The sequence below is a fragment of the Arachis hypogaea genome, chromosome 19 (genome assembly GCF_003086295.3).
Source record: "Arachis hypogaea cultivar Tifrunner chromosome 19, arahy.Tifrunner.gnm2.J5K5, whole genome shotgun sequence".
NCBI classification, from domain to species: Eukaryota; Viridiplantae; Streptophyta; class Magnoliopsida; order Fabales; family Fabaceae; genus Arachis; species Arachis hypogaea.
This window is the reverse complement of record NC_092054.1, coordinates 156,449,569-156,472,310: the sequence shown is the minus strand read 5'-3', so window position 1 is coordinate 156,472,310 and position 22,742 is coordinate 156,449,569. Positions and strand designations below refer to the sequence as shown.

The following is a 22,742-nucleotide window of genomic DNA, read 5'->3' as shown; positions in this document are numbered from 1 at the left end:
TTTAAGTTATTATCTTCGATAAAGATATTTTTATATGTAAAATATTTTATACAATTATTCAATCGTATGTATTTTTACGCAGTTAATATAAAAAAAATATGTATTAAAATAAGACCATTTTGACGTTTTTTTTGTTGTATTTTTACTCAAAAAAGTTTAATTTATTCTTTTACTTAACGTTATTTTGTTTATTCTTAATTTTATTATTTTAATACTATTTTTATTTTATTGGTTCATAGATCAATTTTTTTTAAAAAAATTTTGTACTCTTATGTACTCTCATTTTTTATTAAATTACTTTATATTTGATCTAATTTCTAACATTTGCGAAGTATTTTGGAAATTAAAATATTTTATGATATAAATTTTAAATAATTAATTAATTAAAATGTTATTTATTTATGTGAAACATAAATTTAAAATTGTTATATAAATTGACCAAATTTTTTAATATAATATATATCAATATTTAAAATTATTATCTTTTGTAAAATATTTTTATATATAGAATATTTTATACAATTGTTCAATTATATATTTTTTTACGTAATTAATATAAAAAATAATTTTTTTATATTATGAAATTAAATGTATGTATGAAATTATATTAAAAGTAAATTAATAATAAATTAGGTAATTAAGATGCATAGCTTTGATTCCGGAGGATTAGGAGGGGTGTGTTGTGTTTCTTTGTTGCTTCGCCGCGCGAAAGAAACAGTGAAACACATAAATTGCCCACAATTGCAAGAAAGCAGAATTGAGATTTGAGACACACTACCACTTGCATCCCCTTCCTCTGTTGCTTTCTCTCCATATATAAACCCCCACAACCAAACACGCCCTCTCATATCTCCGCCCCCTCTCTTCTCTTCTCATTTCTCTTCCGCAGGAACCCTATCTCCACACATTAACTCATCACCACACATTCACATTCATTCATTTCCCCCCAAACCCAATTCAATGGCAATTCCCTGCCCCCATTTCATTGCCTCCGAGAAAGCAGCCATGGAAGCTGGCCTTCTTCTCCCCTCTTCCTCTCTCTCTCAGCTCATTCTCACCCAAGACGATTTGAAGAAAATCGCAGCCTACAAAGCCGTCGAGTACGTCGAATCCGGTATGGTTCTCGGCCTCGGAACCGGCTCCACTGCCAAACACGCTGTCGACCGAATCGGCGAGCTTCTCCATCAAGGCAAGCTCAAGGACATCGTCGGAATACCCACTTCCAAGAAGACGCACGAGCAAGCCCTCTCTCTCGGGATCCCCTTGTCGGATCTGGACTCTCACCCCGTCGTTGATCTCGCCATTGACGGCGCCGACGAGGTTGATCCTTACCTTAACCTCGTCAAGGGACGCGGTGGCTCCCTCTTGAGGGAGAAGATGGTTGAAGGTGCTTGCAAGAAGTTCGTTGTAATCGTCGATGAGTCCAAGCTCGTTAACTATATTGGTGGTAGCGGTTTGGCTATGCCCGTTGAAGTTATTCAATTTTGTTGGAAGTTCACCGCTTCCAGGCTTCAGAATCTCTTTCAGGAATCTGGTTGCGTTGCAAAGCTCAGAACTTTGGGCGAAAAGGCTGAGCCTTATGTCACTGATAATGGCAACTATATAATTGATTTGTATTTCAAGCAGAGTATTGGGGATTTGAAGGCTGCCAGCGATTCCATTCTGCAAATCGCCGGTGTTGTGGAGCATGGAATGTTCATTGACATGGCTACCACTGTTATTGTTGCAGGTGAACTTGGCCTAACTGTCAAGAATAAGTAGTAGCTTAATTCAAACACCATTAAATGACATGAACAATAATGTAGGTAAAATTGGAATAGTCAGGGAGGTAGTTTAATTTGTAACGGTTGATGCTTTGACATTTGGGGTGGCCCTTGGGGGGTTCTAACATACGATACCTGGTGTAGTTGCAATTGCTGGAGAAAGTATCTTAATTTCTCCGCCAATTTTGTTATTTTTGACCTGGTTTGAGCAAGCAAGCATAAGAGAATTTTATAGACTTGCTGGGAATTGGGATTTTCAGTTCATGTAATGTGTTTTGTACACAACTTGTTATTGAACTGATATTGTTTAACTTATTGAATTAATCCAATTCAAATTTTGCTCCTTTTCCCCTCTTTGATTTGGGGATTTTATATTTTGGTGCTTAGCCTTTGTCTGGTTCTGAAGTACTTTTCCTTTAAAATCAAGATGTAGCTGCTGTTCATAAATCACCTGTAGTGTGTTGTTGCATCCATTTAATTGCTATTTGGGGTCCAATAATTTGTGATTGTAAGTACACTTGTTAACAGGGTTTGTAAATTTTTGCAAACGTGGAAACACTTTGTGGTAGGTAGATCATAACTATCCCCATCCATTGACTTGAAAAAAGATTAGTTGTTCTGTACTTCTCTGTCTAACTGTCTTATGGCATTGCAAAAGGCTATAAAATTGTCGTCATTCATGCATTAAAATCTTTCAATTATATTGCCATGATTATTCAATAGTGTGAATGCTCGAGCAATTATATTGTCCTCTGCATTTGCTTGTACTCTATGAAAAGGAGACTTCAGCTGCCTACCTAACTTCACACATGTCGTGTGATCAAGTTGTGTTCTTAAGTGGTTGATGCTTCTATTAACGTGTCTATATTGATTTTACGGATGAGCATTAACATAATGGAATATTGTCTTGTTTTCACCACGAATTCTTCCTCATTAGAAACCGTTGAAGCTTGTTATTTTGCCTTTAGATTTGGAAAGATGTGGCAGCTCTCGCAATTGCTGGTATTATTTCATATCAGTTGTGTTGTATTTCTAGCTATCAGATTATTTGAGCTAGGAAACGCTTCTTGTCAGTAATAGTATTCTGTGATTAATACATAATGATTAAGTCATGATAACTTTATTCATGTAAAATTGGTGAAGTATGTTAAGTTTTCCATGATTGTTTAATATTTTATCAGAGTTATGATCATCTTTGTGATCATTTATAGTATTTTATCATTGAGACCGATTCCTAATTCTCTTCTTACTACCTTCAATATTATCTACTTTTTTGGTTTACTGCAATTTAATGTTGGATCAATAATCTGATATACTTTTCTTACATGTTGGATTTAACATTAGATATTTTAGATGAGATCAAACGTTCACTATAACTGCTTCATTGATAAGTCATAACTAGGCTGCAATACTAATTTATTTGACATTGGGTTGTGAGTATATTTAATCATGCCCATACTTGAGTTCTTTGAAAATTAATAAGCTTTAGCATAGAAGATGCCAAAGTTATGGGTATGATGCTTGCAGTTGTTTGTAGCGACCAAGTAAACAAGTTACATACTGGTAATATTCTTGGTTATCTTAGAATTCTTTAATTAACAATGCCGTGACTAGTGTTCTTTGGAATATGCTGACCCCAATTGCTAGGTGAGTTTCGGTTCTATCATCACTGATCTAGACCATTTCAACTTTTGTAATTGACCATTGCTTTCTTTCTTGAAATCAAAGGTCAGAAACATGTCCGGTATAGGAGATTGCTTTAGAACACAATTCTAAAATTTCTTTGTTTTATCTTGAGTCGAATTTAATGTGGTGATTAAATTAGGTACTATAGTTTATCTTATCCATTTGAATGAAGAACTGGGGCGGCATAAAATCCCTTTAATCCCGGAACTGCATGGATAAAATAGAGCAATTGTGTGTTGACTAAAGGTGTGTCTACTGCCTTAGACACCAAACAAGAAGAAAAGATTTGAAGAAGATATCACCACCCCTGCTTCCCATTCCCATTATTATTTTGTTGCGACATGTTTTTTTTTTGGCTAAAACAGTATGCTATTTTTTTTCTTAAAAAAAAAAAAACCAAGCATGTACATCGTCCAATAAGAGAACGATCCGTCTTTAAAACAGCACGCCTATATGTTGCTATTGTGAGGCCTCAGGTTCCTTTCTTCAACCCCGAAATCTTGAAAATACATTGTTGATGGGAGTATTTGGAACTGGTATCAATTTACCAACCACAGCAAGAGGCCAACTTATGAACCCAATGATGACAGAGATCAGCCACTGCTTCCAATTAAGCCTGACTGTTGAAGTGAACTCGCGGATTTGAGACAGAACAAATGCATTGAAGATCAGAGTGTTTTTCACTTTAATTGCATGATCATTTTTGTCATGTGTCAGACCCAGTATGCTCCTACCTCGGAAATTCAGAACAAGCAACACAGATACTTGGTACATTGCCTGTATCAGCAAATTTCTCCACATAATATTTGTTATGAGAGGTTCTCTTCGGCCCACTGGAGGCCAACCATAAGGTGATCAGTTGGTGGTTCAGTTGCCAATGCTAGTGCTCCCAAAGTATCCATGATAAGATTTACCCACAAAAGCTGCACTGCATTCAGTGGGACATCACCAGAGGAAACAGCAGCAACAACATTTATAACAAGAGCTGCTACATTTACTGTAAGCTGAAACTGGATAAATTTCTGAATATTTGCATACACAGAACGTCCCCATCCACAACCTTTACAACTGAAGCAAAATTGTCATCCAAAATAATAATATCAGAGCTTTCTTTTGCAACTTCAGTTCCTTGAATACCCATTGCAAGACCTATATCAGCCTCATGTAGTGCAGGAGCATCATTTGTTCCATCCCCAGTTACAGCCACAACATGTCCCTTCCTCCTCAATGCTTGCACAAGCAATAATTTGTCATTAGGAGATGACCGTCCCATAACTGATTGCTTCAGCTATTTCATCTCTCTGTGCATCTGTCATGGCACGAAAAATTTTTCCTTCAATGATGATTGGCTCTGTAGCTTCAGCAAGGGAATTAAGTATTCCACTCCACAGCAATTGCTTTTGCAGTTTTGACATTGTCACCAGTGACCATTTTTACCTTAACCCCAGATTTTTGGCAAAGCTCCACTGAATCTTTGACTCCAGGTCGACAAGGATCCTTCAGACCAACAATAGCTAACAAAACAAGAGTATCTTCTGGTAAAGACCAGTGAACCCGTTCTTCTTCAGTGGCTGGAACATTCTCCTTTTCAAATGTTCTATATGCAATGGCAACACAACGTATACTCTTCAATAGCTTTTCTGAAAGATACCATCTTTTCCTCATCCATGTCTACCAACTGGTCATTTGCATCAATGTACCGTGTACAGCAGGCTAGGACAATCTCAGCAGCACCTTTCCAGTGTATGTGAACTTCAGAGTCAGCCGTTTGTACTGCAACTCCGGCTCGTTTTTTCTCAGAATTGAAAGGGAAAACGTGAATAATTGATGATTCCTATCTAGTAGAGTCGAAGTTCATCCCAATCTCTAATCCCCAATGTAAAATTGCCTTTTCTGTTGGTGATCCGGAAACCTCAACATCGTTAACACTGCCATTAGTGTTCTGTGCAACACCTTCAATGAGCAAAGAGTGGAGCTTGGGAGAGAGCTCTGACTTGTTACCAGGAGGATCATTCTTCTTCCCACCAGCATAAGCCTCCACCACAGTCATCTGATTCATGGTCAACGTGCCAGTCTTATCACTGCAAATGGTTGTTGCATAGCCCATTGTCTCACAAGCGGAAAGCCTCCTCACCAAAGCTTTATCCGCCATCATTTTCCTCATTGAGTACGCCAGTGTTAAGGTAACACAATATGGTAGGAATTGGATGCGCCTCTCAATTGGGCTATTTAATGGGCTGAAGCCCAATTTTGAAAGAAACAATCTGTGCATGAGCGTCGTTGCCCAAAACGTGGCACAAATCCAAATAGAATGTGCAAACTCTTCTCAAAAGTGTAAAATCACACCATAAAAACAAGCTACTAGGGGAAAAAAAAAAAATCATGTTTTTAGTTCCTTAAATACATGATCAAACATTCCATTAAGAGCGCAACTAGGATTCGGGGATATAAAAAAACATTTCTTTAAGGGTGGAACATAGTTAAGGGTGGCAAACGGACTAGCCCACTCCGCCAAAAGTCCATCATTTGGTGGGTTAGTTCGCCTCGATATCTACTAAAACGGTCCCAAATTTCTACCTGCTCTGCCTAACGATAAATTGGCGGGTCGAGGTGGCCTAAGCCCGCTAATTCTTTTTTGTTGTTTTGAAAAAATTATTGAACCATTAAATATTAAAAAATATATAATTTCACAAATATTTTAATAAACTTATAATTTTTAAAGACAAGAAAAATTATAATTTTTAAATTTACAAACATTAAAGTCTTTAATTCTAAATAACTAATAAACATAATTATCAACTAAATTCTTTTAAACAAAATAATGAAACCAATATTATCCAAAACATATAATTAAACATTGTTTAAGACTTTAATCAATCAAATATAGTTCAAATTATAACTTCAAGTAAACCGAACAAATATTCTAGATAGTAAATACAGGGACAGAAGTAACGTTCCAAATTCAATTATCATTTTAAAGTCAAAATTCCATCCCACCTCACCAAAACTCATGGATTAGCGGTGCAGGTTATACGAGTTTTTTATTGTAGTGATCTCAAATTTCTAGTCAAAGTTATCTTTTTTGACGAATTATGCAAGCTGACTCATCGAGTTTCGATCCGATTGCCGCTTCTAATTTCGACCCTCTCAATTATATTTTTACATGTAAAATTCTTTATTTTTATGGTTTTTCTCCTCTTAATTTTATTTTTTGGCCTTTTATTTAGTTATATCTTTTATGCTAGCTTCCTTCAAACAAAAGTTCTAGCTCTGTTCCTACATTCCATATAATTATCAAGCATCTCATATTATCTTATCTGAACTTTTGACATCCCTATGAAAGCTATTGGGCAAATGAGAAAGTAGGAAAAGGAGAGAGTAAGTAAAGGAAAAAGGAGTGAATACTGAATAGTGAGTGAAAGGAAAGAAAGGAAAGTTCACAACATCTTTCACTTTATCTATGCTCCTTTGTGCTGCATTATCATGCAAAGACTATTATTATTGATGTGAAACATAGTTAACAATTTGCTTACCCACCAAGAAAACTTAGTAAAAGTATTTTATACACTGCTCTCTGCAATCATTTATAATAACTTGCTTCAAGCTTCATAATACATCATGGCCGGATCATCCTCCAAAACCCCTCGTTTCTTTAAAACCAAATCCATTGACTCAGTTTCAGCTAAAGCCAAGCGAAGTCTATTCACCTCTCCTGAACCTGACATAGAGGATTATGGCCATTTCTTTGCTTCAAAGAAGAAGAAGGTAGCTGACACGTTGCTGGAGAAGTATAGGAACAAGAGGGGCTTGTTTGTCACCGATGTTAGCAAGACAGAATGGTGCCAAAAGCAAATGGAGTTTTCTCTCTTCTTTGATGATGAAGAATGCAATAACAACAACAGTGATGACAAGGAATGCTTCAGCTTCGTTTATGAAGGAACAGGGAAGAACAATAACCATTATCAGGCTATGAAAGCTGGCATCGATCGCCATGTTGAACTGCGAAACGAGGTTCTGAAACCGGTGAGAGTGGAGGTGAAGTCAAGAGAAGATTGCATGGCAGTGAAACTTGTTAACTTCATAAATGGCGTGAATCAGTTGTTGTTTGAAGGACTCACCCGCGAGCTTCCAATAGTAAGCTTTGCTTTCGAACAAGGGATATGGATGGTGGGACGCATCGACGAGGTTCGAATGCATAGCACTGATCACAAGGCAATACTCGTTGAGACGAAGACTCGAATCAGCGACACAGTTCCTTCAGAATCACAGAAAAGAAACGGTAGGATTCAGTTGATGTGTTACAAGTATTTATTGGACAATCTAGTTTCCAATCCATTCCCTTTGAGAGAGTTCTATCATTACTTCGATTTAGAACCGCAACGAGCATTGTGTGAAGATCTGAAGAAGGCATGTTGTTGTTCTGGTTTCAATGCAGTGACGCTTAATGAAGTGGTGTTGTGTTACCAAACAGCGTGTAAGATGATGCCACGTGCACATGATGATGAGTTAGTGCTTAGATATGAGTCTCAGAGAGATAAGTCAGTGGTGCTTGATGAAGACAAGTTTGCATACAATTGTGGATGGTTAAAGGGTGAGATTTCGAAATGCCTTCAGTTTTGGCTTCAACAGAGAGAAGCTAGTTTCGTTGCTGTGGAAGACCAATGGAAATGTGCCTACTGTCGCTTTTCGTCTCTGTGTCCAGCATACCCACATGATGATGATGATGATGGATGATGACTCGTTATTATATTTGCATCTCAAATAGAAAATGGACTGTACAATAAAATTTAGGTTTTTGTCAATTTTTAATATTATTTAATTATCTTTTAATTAAAATATATTCTTATTTTTGTAGTGTTAGAAATAAAAGACTAGACTAGAGAAATGATTTGTGTGTCTATTCAAGTTGTGTGGAATGATACAATATAGAAGTGTATTTATAGGGGCTAAGAGAATCGTAATAATAAAGACGTAATCTTCTATAATAAATATTCAGATATACTAAATCATACTAATTAATCCTAATTGATCTTAATTATATTCTAACATCCCCCTCAAACTCAAGGGACAACTTGAGTTTGAAACATATTTAAAACAACGAAATAAAAAACTGCATAAACTGATAAAACGGGTGCAGACGAAACTGTCGGAAGGAAGCGCTGATGGAACTGCCGCTTGTCTGAAGGAAGCGCAGATGGAACTGCCGGAAGGAAGCGCAGATGGAACTGCTGCTAGTCTGAAGGAAGCGCAGATGGAACTGCCGCTTGTCTGAAGGAAGCGCAGATGGAACTGCCGCTTGTCGGAAGGAAGTGCAGACGGAACTGACGGAAAGAAACGCAGACGGAACTGCCACAAGGAAACATAGACGAAACGCAGACGGAACTGCCACGAGAAAACGCAGACGAAACTGCCACTAGAGAGCAAAAACTATATGATTTCTTTATGAGAATAGGAAAACAACAGATGATATTGGTGTTTGATCATTCGACTCGAAAAGACACAAGACGGAGAGAATAGACTACTCGGTGAGGTGAAAAAGTATCAAAGGAGTGACAAAAGGTAAAGAAAAAGGGCATAGAAACAAAAAGTGCAAAAACTAGGTGATTTCACCGCAAGGAAAACAACCTATCATCTTCAAGGAGGATACATGGCTCTGATACCATGTTAGAAATAAGAGACTAGACTGGAGAAATGATTTGTGTGTCTATTCAAGTTGTGTGAAATGATACAATATAGAAGTGTATTTATAGGGGCTAAGAGAATCGTAATAATAAAGACGTAATCTTCTATAATAAATATTCAGATATACTAAATCATACTAATTGATCCTAATTGATCCTAATTATATTCTAACATGTAGGATATATATTTATAATTAAAATTAATTTAAATTTTAAAAATTAAAATTTTTTTAATTTCCTACCTACTTTATAGTTAGTTATTATTTTCTTCTTTTACGTTTCTTCTCTTTGTAACACGATTTTCTTCTTTCTTTTATTCTGCTACAATATTTTAATTTGTATATGCAGAGTCGAGGACCAGCGCGGAAGAAGAAAGTGGTGCAGATGAATGACGGCAAACGATGACTTCTCGATGTGTGCTTTTGAGATTTTTCATGTGCACCAAGGATGACTTCTTTGAGTGTTTTGTACCGATTTAGTTAATAATTAGATGATTTAAAGTTTATTTTATAATTTTAAAATCAAAATTTTAAATTTTGAATAATTTTATTTTTAGATATGTATTTAAATTATAATATATTAATAATTAAATATATTAAATATGAAACAGAAATTTAAAATTTAAATTTTAAATTTCAATTTTATTTAGTTTGTATTTTGAATATGTATTTAATTTTAAAAAAATAATAAATTTATTCATAATTTTTAGATGTGTTTATTTTAATTTTCTTTTAAATTTTTATAATAAAAGACTGAATATTATACTATTTTTAAATAATACATAGTTGAATTGATAGAAAATTTATACTAAGAATTGGCATCTTAAATTTAGAGTTAGCTGTGCATCATGAATGAAAATACAAACAAAATTTTGAGTTAACAGTCTTTTTCTTTTTCAATCATACTATATCAATAATATGTGGACGTACAAGAATTTGTCACTAAATCAGTTATTAGTATAAAATATATATTAAAAATAATTTAATACATGTATTTATAATTTATACACAAATATTTAATATAGTTAATTCTATATATATAAATAATATTTTTTTGTAGCAAAAAGGTATGGCCTGAGGCCCGCTCTTGTGTCGGTAAATGAAAAGCAGACTAGGCCCACACGCTTTTCCGGTGGTGGCGTGCCTGGTCTTTCAAAGCCCAATTCATAGCTTTCTGTTGTTCAGGTTCAGGGACCCACTACTTTTTCCTGTCCAAAAGGAAAAGGAACCCACTACTTTTTAAGTCTTCAACTGATTTAATTATTTTGTCACCTGTTAGATGGTGAAATTAAGTAATTAACAGAATGATGAACCTATCGCACTATATTTGTTTTTCTTATAGAAATACTGTAGGAAAATTATCACATGTACTCTGACAAAAAATGGAACATAAAGTTTATGTATATGAAAAGTTATTTAGTAGGGATTTATTTTTTATTGAATGGAAAAGGACTAAATTAACCATATTTAAAGAGAAAAAATGTAAAAAAAAAAGATAACTTTAAAAGCAGGTAATCAGTTTGTAGCTAATTGATATAAAACAAATGAATCTTAAAGATATTGGGCCATTAGAATCTTTTTAAAGTCCAATGCTACTGCTACTTAGTTACATGATTATTGAAAATATCAATGCTACTATTTACTGTGCAAACTCTACTAGATTAACTTCACTTGGCTTTTTTGGGTGAGGAATTAACTTTATTTTAATCATATTGAAAAGTGGTAATATTTATATTTGATAAATTAAATTAAAAATAATTTTAATAAACATAAATAATAATAAATATATTCGATAAAATAATTTTTAAATTTTAAAAGTATTATAATAAATATTAATATAAAAATTAAATTTAGATATTAATTAATAGACGAGATTATATTAGACTTTTTAATTTTGATAAGTATAAACTAACTTTTAAAAACTCTTTTTAAGTACTTTTAAAAAAATCAAAAATCTCTAAGTAAAGATAAAAAAAATTATGTTATTTGAATTATAATTTGTTGGTTACCAAACACAAACCTTAAATACACTGTACTTCTTAAACACATTATTCGTTAAAAATATTCTGACACATAAAATATTACTAAAAAATTATTAAATTAGCAATGCAAAAGAAAAACAACGTGGAAACATTAACAGCAATTAAACTATCTTCGATTTCTTATTATGTTTTCTTTGCAAATAAAATTAACAACATGCAAAACTATTTAATTTTAAATATTTTGCTAACTCTATCAAACTTATCCTTCTCAATTTCAAATTTTTAATTCAAAACTAACTGATTTTTCCTCATAAAAAGGGTTTTCAAATTTTAAATTTCATTTTTACTTTAAACATAACTTCCATATAATTTAAGAACCTGTTTGGTCTCAAATTATTTTTGTTTTATTCAAATCTCCATTTCTCCAAAATTTTATTTATACCATTTCCGAAACCACATTAATATAAACTACTTTCATATTATTAATGAGTTATAACTCAAATGGCATAATCTTTCCATACTCATTTAAGAGGTCGCGGATTCGAGTCTCCTTATTTTTGATATATATAAAAAATAATTTAATGATTCATTAATGTGATAAGAAAGAAATTAATTGTGTGTTTTGTAATACTTTTTTTTTCTCCAAAAATAAGAAGACTCGAACTCACAATTTCTAAATAAATATGGGAAGATTATACTATTTAAGTTATAGCTCATTGGTGTGTGTTTTGTAATACTTAATAACTCAATATTTCATTCATTTATTCATTTAATTTAAGTTTTAAATATCTTAAAAAGTACACTCATTCCATTTCACCATGACTCCATTTCAGTCCATCATTACCCAAAAAAACTTTCTTCCATAATAACCAAAAACATACCTAAACCGAACAAACACACTTGGATAAAGTAGAGTAAGCCCAAAAAATTTACAACTTAGCTAAAGCTAACACGACGGCTTGGCTTAACATCACCTTCACAGTACACAACGACCTTTTACTGTACATGGTCAGAGGAAAAATTGAACGATATATAAAAGTTGATACCAACTCTCTCCACAATGAGTTTAAGTCATCTTTTCTTTGCCAATGATGCCACATCAGCAATTCTAATGACTTGGCAAAAGATGAAAATCAACCAATCACTATTTAGTAAAATATTTTAAAAAAATTAAAACAAAAAACTCTTATCTATTATTATTCAATTGAAACATCAAGTACTAATTAAATGCAATAAACATACATTAAAAGTGTCATAATAATAATAATTATAAAAAATTTCAATTACAAATATTCAAATTCTACAACTTATACATATTAAGACTCTTATTACTCTTCATTTCTTAATCTCTCATACTAATTGTCAAAAATTTCTTAAATTTAATATAATATTTTTATATATTTTTTATTCTCATTTATTTATTTTTTTAATTATTTACAAACAAAAAAACCGCAAAAAAAGACAAAGTGTAGCCATTAATGCAAATCGAAAAATAAAAAAAAAATAAAAATGCAGTTTTGTATAATTCTAATATAAATAACCTATGTCTTTTTTAAAAATAAATAAATTCAAAATCTATTTATAATATGTTCTCTAAAATATTTTTAATATAACATTTATTAAAATATACTATATAGTATAAATAATCTATCCATCTGCACATTGCGCGGGTCTCACTCTAGTTTAAGTTTTAAATATCTTAAAAAGTACACTCATTTCATTTTTACCATGACTCCATCCCAATTCAGTCCATCATTACCCAAAAAAGCTTTCTTCCATAATATAAAAAAAAAATATCTAAACCGAACAAACACACTTGGATAAAGTAGAGTAAGCCCAAAAAGTTTACAACTCAGCTAAAGCTAATACGACGACTTAGCTTAACATCACCTTCACAGTACACAACAACCTTTTACTGTACATGGTCAGAGAAAAAATTGAACGGACATTAATACTTCTAACTGCGTAACCAGTCTCAATTCCACCATGACACCATTATCTTAATGCTCACTCAAACACAACTACCAACATCTTGACCGTTAATATTGTTTATGTTATATCCTAATGGTGGACATGAACGGAACATCATATTCATGTCAAGTACCGCGAAATATGTGAACCGCTTCTCTATACTATATTGTACAATTCTTTAGGCTTCAAGCCGCGTTACTAATTAAAAAAAAAAACTATATTATACAAAAAACAATTATATTGTATCGTACCCTATAAACTCAGAAGTAACGACTTATATCTCGACCACGTTAAGCAAATTCAAAATTGCAGATAAACGGAAACTTATCACGTAAACGATACTCCCCAAGAATCTCGGCTAAAGCCGAGATCCGCTCAACAAGCCCCTGAATAGTTCAAGCCCTAAAAGCCTATAAAACGGCAGCAACATGAGTAGTCTAAACACATAAGTCATACAGTAACAACTCGATTATACACGCAAGTTTTGAGAGATATTCTACTGACTTGAGCGTCGGAGTCCTTTTTCCAAGTACCACGCTCGGGTCCGTGTTCGAGGAGGATACTTCAAGCGACGAACAAGGTCATCTCTTGCCGTTAGGGGTGGAAATAGGCCAGGCGTCCTCCCAGGGGCCTGCAGCCTGGCCTGTGTTCGGCCTAGCCTGGCCTGGCCTGATAGAAAATAGGTCCAGGCTCAGGCTATTAAAAAAGCCTATATTCTTTAAAAGGCCAGGCCTAAGCTTTTGAAATAGCCTGTTGGGCCTGTCAGGCCGGCTTGAAACTGCAAATATATATAGTTTTATTATACTAGTAAAAATGTTATTGGAAGAATTTGAACTTGGGTCTCCTATCTTATGAAAATACCTTTATCCACTCAGCCATTTGTCTCTTTAATTATATATGTGTATTTTGTATCAATATTATTCATAAATTTATTATTTTATATTTTATAATTTTAAAAATTAAATTATATCTTAAATTTAATTATTATTAAAAAAAAAACAGGCCTATTGACAGGCTTCAGGCCAGGCCAGATTTAACAACAGGCCAGGCTCAATACTCATTAAAAAGCCTATACCAGACTACAGGCCAGGCTAAGGCCAATATACTCTATTACAGGCCTGGCCTGTTAAGAGTAAAGCCTGGCCTGGCCTGACCTGTTTCCACCCCTACTTGCCGTCAACGTCCAGAATTCGACATATAGCACGGAGAAGAATATCCTTACCAGAACATTTGGCGCCTACCATGGGGCCCAGCCTCACTTTTTAAGTATTGGCTTGACGAGTATTTACTTTTTCTTGTACCTTTTTCTTTTTCTTTCTCTTCGCAGGAACACAACCGAATCATGACAGATCACTTGGTGACCCCGCAGCACAACCTTTCTAACGCCGAACTCTTGGCAGCTAACGCAGCCTTGTTAGCAGATAATCAACGTATGGCCGAGTTATTGGCGGCAAGGCAAAACGACGGTGAGGAGGAGAAGGACAAAAAGAAGGCCAACAGCAATCCCCATGGAGACCACCAAGCAGAGTCAAATGCGAAAATAGGGGAAACGCCTCCGAAAGGGGAAAGGCGACGGTTAAGCCCTTTTTCTAAAGAAATTATGGATTTTGAAATGTCTAAGAATTTTACTCTCCCAATGACATACCGTAAAAGGGGATCAGAGACCCTAAAATTCACGTTACAAAATTTGAGTATATGATGTTTCTTAACAGTGACTCCGATCCTATCTTATGCCGGTCATTCCCCACCTATTTAGACGGTGCCGTGTTAATATGGTTCTCTAATTTACCTGCAGGTTCCATTTCGAGCTTTAACGAATTTGCAAAGCTATTTATTAATCATTTTGCAGCTTCCAAAATCTACGTAAGAAATTTCGACTATCTCAGCACAATTAAGCAGGGACAGCATGAAAGCTTAAAGGAGTACATGACACGTTTTACGGAGACAGCCATGGAGATCCCTGACCTTAACCCAGAGGTACAGCTACATGCCATAAAGAGTGGACTTCGGCCCGAGAAATTCCAAGAAGCGATAGTAGTAGCAAAACCAAAAACACTGGAAAAGTTCCGAGAAAAAGCAACATGGCAGATAGAAATCGAAGAATTAAGAGAAGCTCGTAAGAGCAAAAATCCAACTAGAAGAGAAGAAGAAAAGTCTCACCGATCCCAAAACAAAGATTTCAAGACACCATTTAAGCTGGCACCAAAGTTCGATTCATACACCAAATTCAACACAAAAAGAGAAGACATAATTAAAGAAATTCTGCATAACAAGCTGATAAAGCCGCCGAGTAGAGTAGGTTCATACCAGGATAAGAAATATGTAGATAGAACCAAACACTGCGCTTTCCACTAGAAATTCGACCATACTACAGACGAGTGCGTAGTGGCCAAAGACTTGTTAGAAAGATTGGCAAGGCAAGGCCTCCTAGACAAGTACATTACCTCTAGGAAACAAAAGGAAGCAACGAGGGATGCAGACAAGGAAAAAGAACCATGGCATAAGCCGGTGGAGACACCTCCCTCTAAGGGAATAATAAATTACATTTCAGGTGGCTTCGCAGGTGGCGAAACAACTACCTCGGCTAGGAAAAAAAATTACCGAGCAATGATGACGATGGAAGGATCTCGTCCAGGTCTACACACTTCGGCCCCAACTTTCCGCATCACCTTTAGCACGGCCGACTTCAAATAATCTTGTCCGAACTTAGATGACCCGGTCGTAATTTCAGTCCATATGGGAGAATTGACAGTAAAAAAGGTCCTGCTCGATCGAGGGAGCAGCGCCGACGTCCTGTTCTACTCAACATTCAAAAAGATGCACTTCAGTGACAACGCATTGCAACCCTCACCCGGGGAATTGGTAGGGTTCTCCGGAGAAAGGGTATCGGTATCAGGATATATTTGGCTAAGAACAACACTGGGGGAGCCTCTGAACTCCAAAACTTTAGACATTTAATTTCTAGTAGTTAATTGTGCTAGTCCTTATAACATTATTCTAGGACGACCATTACTTAATACCTTTGGGGCCATCGTTTCGACGGTCCATCTTTGTGTAAAATTTTCTTTGCAGGACAACATGGTAGGAACAGTGTACGCTGATCATAAAGAGGCTATGCAATGCTACAACCCGGGCCTAAAGGCAACCACAAAGGAGAACATACCTCGGATTCATTCGGTGTACAATTTAGAAAGCATTCCTACTTTGGCCGAACTGGACCCCCAAAGTGACAACAGTTGTCCTGCAAATGTGGACGACCTAGAAAAGGTACAATTAGGGCGAGACGAGCAATTTACTAACATCGGATCTGCTTTTCCTACAGGAAACAAAGAAGGTCTTATCGAAATATTGAAGGCCAACGCCGACCTTTTTGCATGGACATTAGCAGATATACCAGGAATCGATTCGAATTTAATATGCCACAGACTGGCAGTCAATCCTAATGTCCGACCTATAAGACAAAAGAAAATAAAATTGGGTTCAGAAAAGGAAAAAAGCAGCAGAAGCAGAAACCCAGAAACTACTAGATGCAGGATTCATTCGGAAACTACGGTTCTCCTCATGGTTAGCCAATGTAGTGATGGTAAGAAAGAGTTCGGGAAAATGACGCATGTGTGTGGATTTCACCGACCTAAATAAAGCGTATCCCAAAGATTGCTACCCACTTCCGAACATAGATAGATTGGTGGACGACACCTCGGGATTCTAGGTACTTAGCTTCATGGACGCCTATTCAGGGTACAATCAGATACTCATGCACCCAGACGACGAGGAGAAAATAGCATTCGTGACCGATCAAGGCAACTTTTGTTACAAGGTAATGCCCTTTGGGCAAAATACAGAGGCAACCTATCAAAGATTGATGGACAAAGTCTTTAAAGAACAGATCGGAAGGAATATTGAAATATACGTAGACGACATGGTAGTCAAGTCAAGCTCAGAAAAGCAACATAAGCGCGACCTCAATGAAATCTTCGAGCAGCTCAAAAAACACAACATGAGGTTAAATACGGAGAAATGCGCATTCGGCGTGCAGGGAGGAAAATTCCTCAGATTTCTATTGACTAATAGAGGAATAGAAGCTAATCCCGACAAATGTCAAGCAGTAATCAACATGCAATCTCCTCGGTCGGTGAAGGAAGTTCAACAACTCACAGGCCGGTTAGCAGCTTTATCCCGATTCTTGCCGGCAGCAGTAGCCAAATCTTATCACTTCTTCAATACCCTAAGAAAGGTAGACAAATTCATCTAGACAAAGGAATGTGAAGAAGCATTCACCAAGTTCAAAAATATCCTAGGATCGCCGCCCATATTACAGAAACCCGAACAAGGTAAACCACTACACCTATTCCTTTCAATTTCAACTAACACAGTCAGCTCTGTGCTTGTAACAGTCTAACAGACAATGGAAAGGAACAACACCCGGTATACTTTGTAAGCAAAGTATTACAAAGCGCCGAAACAAGGTATCCGATGATAGAAAAACTGGCATTCGGACTGATAATCACAGCTCGGCGACTACGGCATTACTTCCAAGGACACCGAATAATAGTTCGGACTAGTCAGCCCTTTCGCCAAGTTTTATCAAAGCCCGACCTAGCAGGAAGGCTAACAAAATGGTTCATCAAACTCTCAGAATTCGACATTACCTACCAGTCCATAGGTTCTTCCAAGGCTCAGGCCCTCGCTGATTTCATTTCCGAATTCACCAGTGACGTACAGGAGGCCGAGCCATGGGAGCTATATATGGACGGAGCATCGAACGACAACGGATGCGGAGCAGGAATACTGCTAAAAGACAATGCAGGGGTATACGCAGAACAGTCAATCAAATTCCTGTTCCAAGTAACAAATAATCAAGCCGAATACGAGGCGTTACTAGCAGGACTAAGACTTGCAAAGGAAATAGAGGTGCCAAAGCTGCGAGTGTACTGCGATTCCTTACTCGTAGTACAACAGGTAACTGGTAATTTTTAAACTAAAGATCCCCTCCTAGAAAAATACTTAAACATTACTAAAAGCATGATAATGAGTTTCCAAATATTTGAAATAACACACATGCCCCGAGAACAAAATTGTAGAGCAGATATCTTGTCTAAGCTAGCTAGATATAGTGATGCTCATCACTAAAAAAATTTGGTTCATCTTACACTAATGAAACCTAGTTTAGATATGCAATCTGTTTTAAGTGTGACACAGGAAAGAGATTGGCGAAATCCTCTAATCCATTATCTGAAGACTAGAACAGTACTAGAGGGAGAGCCGAGGTCTTTTAAAAATAAAGCAAGTAATTACACCCTTATCGGGAACGACTTGTACAGACGCGGCTTCTCCCGACCATTACTTAAGTGCCTTGGAGAGGATGATGCCAAAGCGGCAGTTGCCGAAATCCATGAAGGCATCTGCGGCCATCATGTAGGAGGAAGAAGTTTAGCAACAAAAATCCTGCGGGCAGGTTACTATTGGCCGACCTTAAGATCGGATTGCACAAACAAGGTGTTAAAATGCGATGCATGCCAAAAGTGCTCACCACTAACACACAGTCCAGCCGAAAACATTGCACACGTCCGACATTTGCTGGCCGTTCCACAAATGGGGCATGGATATCCTCGGACCATTTCCGGTATCACCAGGGCAGGTAAAATTCTTTTTGGTAGCCATTGATTGCTTTACAAAATGGATAGAAGCACAACCATTGGCGAAGATAACCTCGATCAAGGTACAAAAGTTTATTTGGAAATTCATTATTTGTAGATATGGTTTACCCAGAGAAATTATCTCTGATAACGGTAGGCAATTCACCGATAAAAAATTACTTCATTTTTAACCAATTTACATGTTAAACATCATTTTGCCTCTGTCGAACACCCACAAAGCAATGGGCTCGCAGAGGCGGCTAACAAGGTGATTTTGTAGGCCCTAAAGAAAAAACTAACAGAAGCTAAGGGTCGATGGGCAGAACTTATACCCGAAATACTGTGGAGTTATAACACAACTCCCCAGTCCACAACGAAAGAAAGTCCCTTCGACTAGTATACGGATCTGAATGCATGATTCCCCTAGAGCTCAGGCAAGGCTCAACTAGGACCGAACACTTTGATGAGAACGTCAACACGGAAGCCAGACGTACGAGCTCGACGTCATTCACGAAGGACACTATATCACAGAATTGAGGCAAAGGTCAATGCAGATGGCTATGAAAAGACAATACAATAAGAAAGCCCGGTCGAGGACTCTAAAAGAAGGAGATCTAGTGCTGAGACAACTTGAAGATGTTCGGAAACCTCCAGGTCACGGGAAGTTGGCGGCAACCTGGGAGGGACCCTTCTAAATCGCTAAAGTCATCGGAAGGGGAGCTTACTGTTTAGAAACATTAGATGGAATAGCCATGCCAAATACATGGAACATTTTGTCACTCAAGTCCTATTATAGTTAATCAAGTCATTGTAACCTGTAGGATGGCCATGTACTCTTTTTCCTAACCACGAGGTTTTTCCCTAAGGAGGGTTTTACTCGGGTAGGTTTTAACGAGGCCGACCATCCCACATACCTCAAACATGAGGACCTTTTTCATATGAATAAAACAAATTGTACATCTCTATACTACTCTATCATATTCAAACAAATATCGAACCAACAGAAACAAAGTTGGAATCACAAGAGATGAAACATTCAAAAACGTCAAAACAGTTTAAGAGTCAATTCCGACACCATAGGTCGGATAAGCAGTCAATAAAACCGGAACAAAGCCGGCCCCAACAGTTTAAGAGTACCAAAATATCGACCTTCAAACAAAATATACAAATTCTCGAAATTCAAACAAGAGGGGGGACATTTTCATCATGGTCTTCACTCGCTTCATCCTAGACCAATTTCCCATCAATAACAATTTTTGTCACGTCAAGTTGACGAACATCAAACTCGGGCGCAAAAAGCGAAACCTGAGAAACAGCTCGGTCGAACCCAGAAGTAAACATCTCTATACCTTCATCCTCCAACTCGTGGATACGGGCAATCATCTCGCCCTTTATCTTATCATTGTCTTTGATCTCACTCTGGAGGAGACGAATCTGATCCTGAAGCCGGGCAATTTCATCTTCCCTGTCCTTCATTATGGAAGTGACGTCAATAATAATCTCTTCTTTCTTTTTCACCATACGTTCTAAAGCGACAAGCTTCTCAACAGCAACTTGTTGTTCGACTCCAAGCAATTCCGTAGTACGACCAACGCATAAAAGCCGAGAAGCAACAACCTAAGACAACAAGGTAAGTAGAATAAGTCGAAAATAGACCAGTACAAAAGGCAAAAAAAAAAAAGAAGAAGAAGAAAACGATTGCCAACCTGAATATATTTCCCCAGGGCATCCACCCCAGCCCGGCGAGTAAGCAACATGTCTTCAGGGCTGCGTTTGTTTTTGAGAACAGGACAGGACAAGACACTGAGAATAGGACAGGACAAGACACCGATGGACAGAGACATAAAATTTTGTGTTCTTGTACTCTGTTTGGTGATAAACTATAACAAATTATGAAAATCTAATTTATTCTCATTTTTTTCATTCAAAAATTTTGAGATGAAAAATATAATAATAAAAAATATAATTATGAAAAATTAACAAAAATAATGAAAAAAAAGAATGAAAAATAAGTTGTGTCCCTTGTTAGTATCCCCGTGTCCTTCCTGTTAGGATGGACACAAAATACACTAATTCAGTGTCTCTGGATACACTGTCTCTGTCCATGTCTCCTCTGTCAAACATGATTTTGTGTCTCAGTGTCCTATCTCTGTAAACAAACGCAGCCCAGGGTACTGAGAAACCCTATCAGAAAGCTCGGCCAAAGGAAACTGATCACTCCAAAGAGAATGCGAGCTCGTCCCAGGGATAAACCCGTGGAGTCTCCGCTAACGATAAAAAACCGACCTTGAACTTTCAGTAGCAACCTTACCTCCCTCAAACAACACTTCTAAAGAATTTTCAGAACCATCCCTCTTCCTCTTTGAGGAGGCCGATTGCGCAGTTGAAAAAGCCGCATCCCCCTCACCCACCTTTGGAAACCCAGAAGCACTAACACCCTTCTCCTTTTTCTTGTCCAGAAACAATTGTAACCTAAACGATCTCAGATGCGGTACTCGCCCTCCTACAAACAAAAAATGAAGAACATAAAAAATCAGAAATAAATTAACAGCACTTATATTACCTATATAAGTCCTTAATCCATCTTTATCATTTTCCTTTTCGAAATGCAACATCTCAGGAATGGACAAGCACTCGCCAACAGCAAAGTTTTCAATCAAAAAATTCATAACCAAATCCTCCTCCTCACTCCTATATAAACCGCAAGTATTGCATTGGCTCCGAATAACAATACAACGGATACTTCTCTATTAATTCGTCATCAAGATAGAAAGGATACTCGGTCTCTATAGACCGGACTTTTTTACAAACAGAAATTTGAAATTTTTGAAAGATGATTTATAAAGTAAGAAGATGGAACGACCAGGAAAACTACTTAGGAATACCCATAAACCCTTTCGAACCCCCTTGGATTGGAACAGAGAAAAGAAAACACCCAAAGAAGGAGGATACTCAATGAAATTCATCAAACACTGGAAAGCCCTAAAAAACGCCCAAGAATTTGGGTATAACTGAGAAGGAGCACAGTTTAGTTGAGTTAGCACATCACACTCAAAAAACGAAAAAGACAATTTCACATGCAGCTCAGAAAAACAAGGGGTGTACATATAAAATTACCCCCAGTCTCCTCTCCGCTCACAAATCCTATCCTCACTAGTACAGGGAAGGAGTTCAACAGCAATACCAAAATCGTCCTTAGTCAATTTCAAGCTAAGAAGCTCGTGAAGTGACTCAGAACTAGAATACGAAGAAGCACGCGTCTTGACATCATCGTGCATCCAGTGATAAGGATTATCTTTCTTAACCTCAACCACTTTCTATTTCTCTTTTTCCTTTTCTTTTTCCATTATTCCTTTCCTAACTATGACAGAAAAACAACGAAGAGGAAGAAACAAAAGTAGGAAAAATCTAACCTTTGGAAGTCATTTCGATCGTCAATCCAGATAAGAGTAAAAAAGGGCTTTTGGGAGATTTCCAAAGGAACAAAGCAGTAACCAAATGCTATTACAACCCACTAACTAAGTGGGAGGACCAACAAATTAACCGTTGATATGCCCTAAGACAAAACTGTTCAAATGCGGTCAATAAGGAATTAATTGTAGCACGTTTTCCTAGGACAGGAAAAGATTTTTTCGAAATTAAAAATTAATCATCACTTATTTTTTAATGTTAAATTTAAATTTTTAAGCAGAGCAAGCTTGAAAACGCATCGTTGAACTTGGGGGCTACTAGGTCCAGCAAGGCAAACTGAGATATAAGTTGTATAAAAGCTCAACTTGCTAATAAATGGATAGGCAAGTCAAGTTTGGGGGCTATGTATCGTACCCTATAAACTCGGAAGTAACGACTTATATCTCGGCCACGTCAATCAAATTCAAAATTGCAGATAAACGGGAACTTATCACGTAAACGATACTCCCTAAGAATCTCGGCTAAAGCCGAGATCCGCTCAACAAGCCCTTGAATAGTTCAAGCCCTAAAGACTTATAAAACGGCAGCAACATGAGTAGTCTAAACACACAAG

At 36.5% G+C, this 22,742-nt stretch overlaps 2 protein-coding genes and 1 pseudogene across 2 annotated transcripts; 2 read left to right on the top strand and 1 right to left on the bottom strand.

The window, feature by feature from the left end:
• The first annotated feature begins 643 nt into the window (after nucleotides 1–643).
• On the top strand, nucleotides 644–2,135 carry LOC112775529 (probable ribose-5-phosphate isomerase 2). The gene has a single exon (XM_025819201.3). It carries the CDS (start codon nucleotides 961–963, stop codon nucleotides 1,759–1,761), a length of 801 nt encoding a protein of 266 aa, XP_025674986.1. The 5' UTR covers nucleotides 644–960; the 3' UTR covers nucleotides 1,762–2,135.
• A 1,599-nt stretch (nucleotides 2,136–3,734) lies between these two features.
• Nucleotides 3,735–5,866, bottom strand: LOC112775528 (calcium-transporting ATPase 8, plasma membrane-type-like; annotated as a pseudogene).
• A 1,201-nt stretch (nucleotides 5,867–7,067) lies between these two features.
• Nucleotides 7,068–8,183, top strand: LOC112779865 (exonuclease V, chloroplastic). The gene has a single exon (XM_025824219.2). The coding sequence runs from the start codon at nucleotides 7,068–7,070 to the stop codon at nucleotides 8,181–8,183; it is 1,116 nt and encodes a 371-aa protein (XP_025680004.1).
• Nucleotides 8,184–22,742: the final 14,559 nt, after the last annotated feature.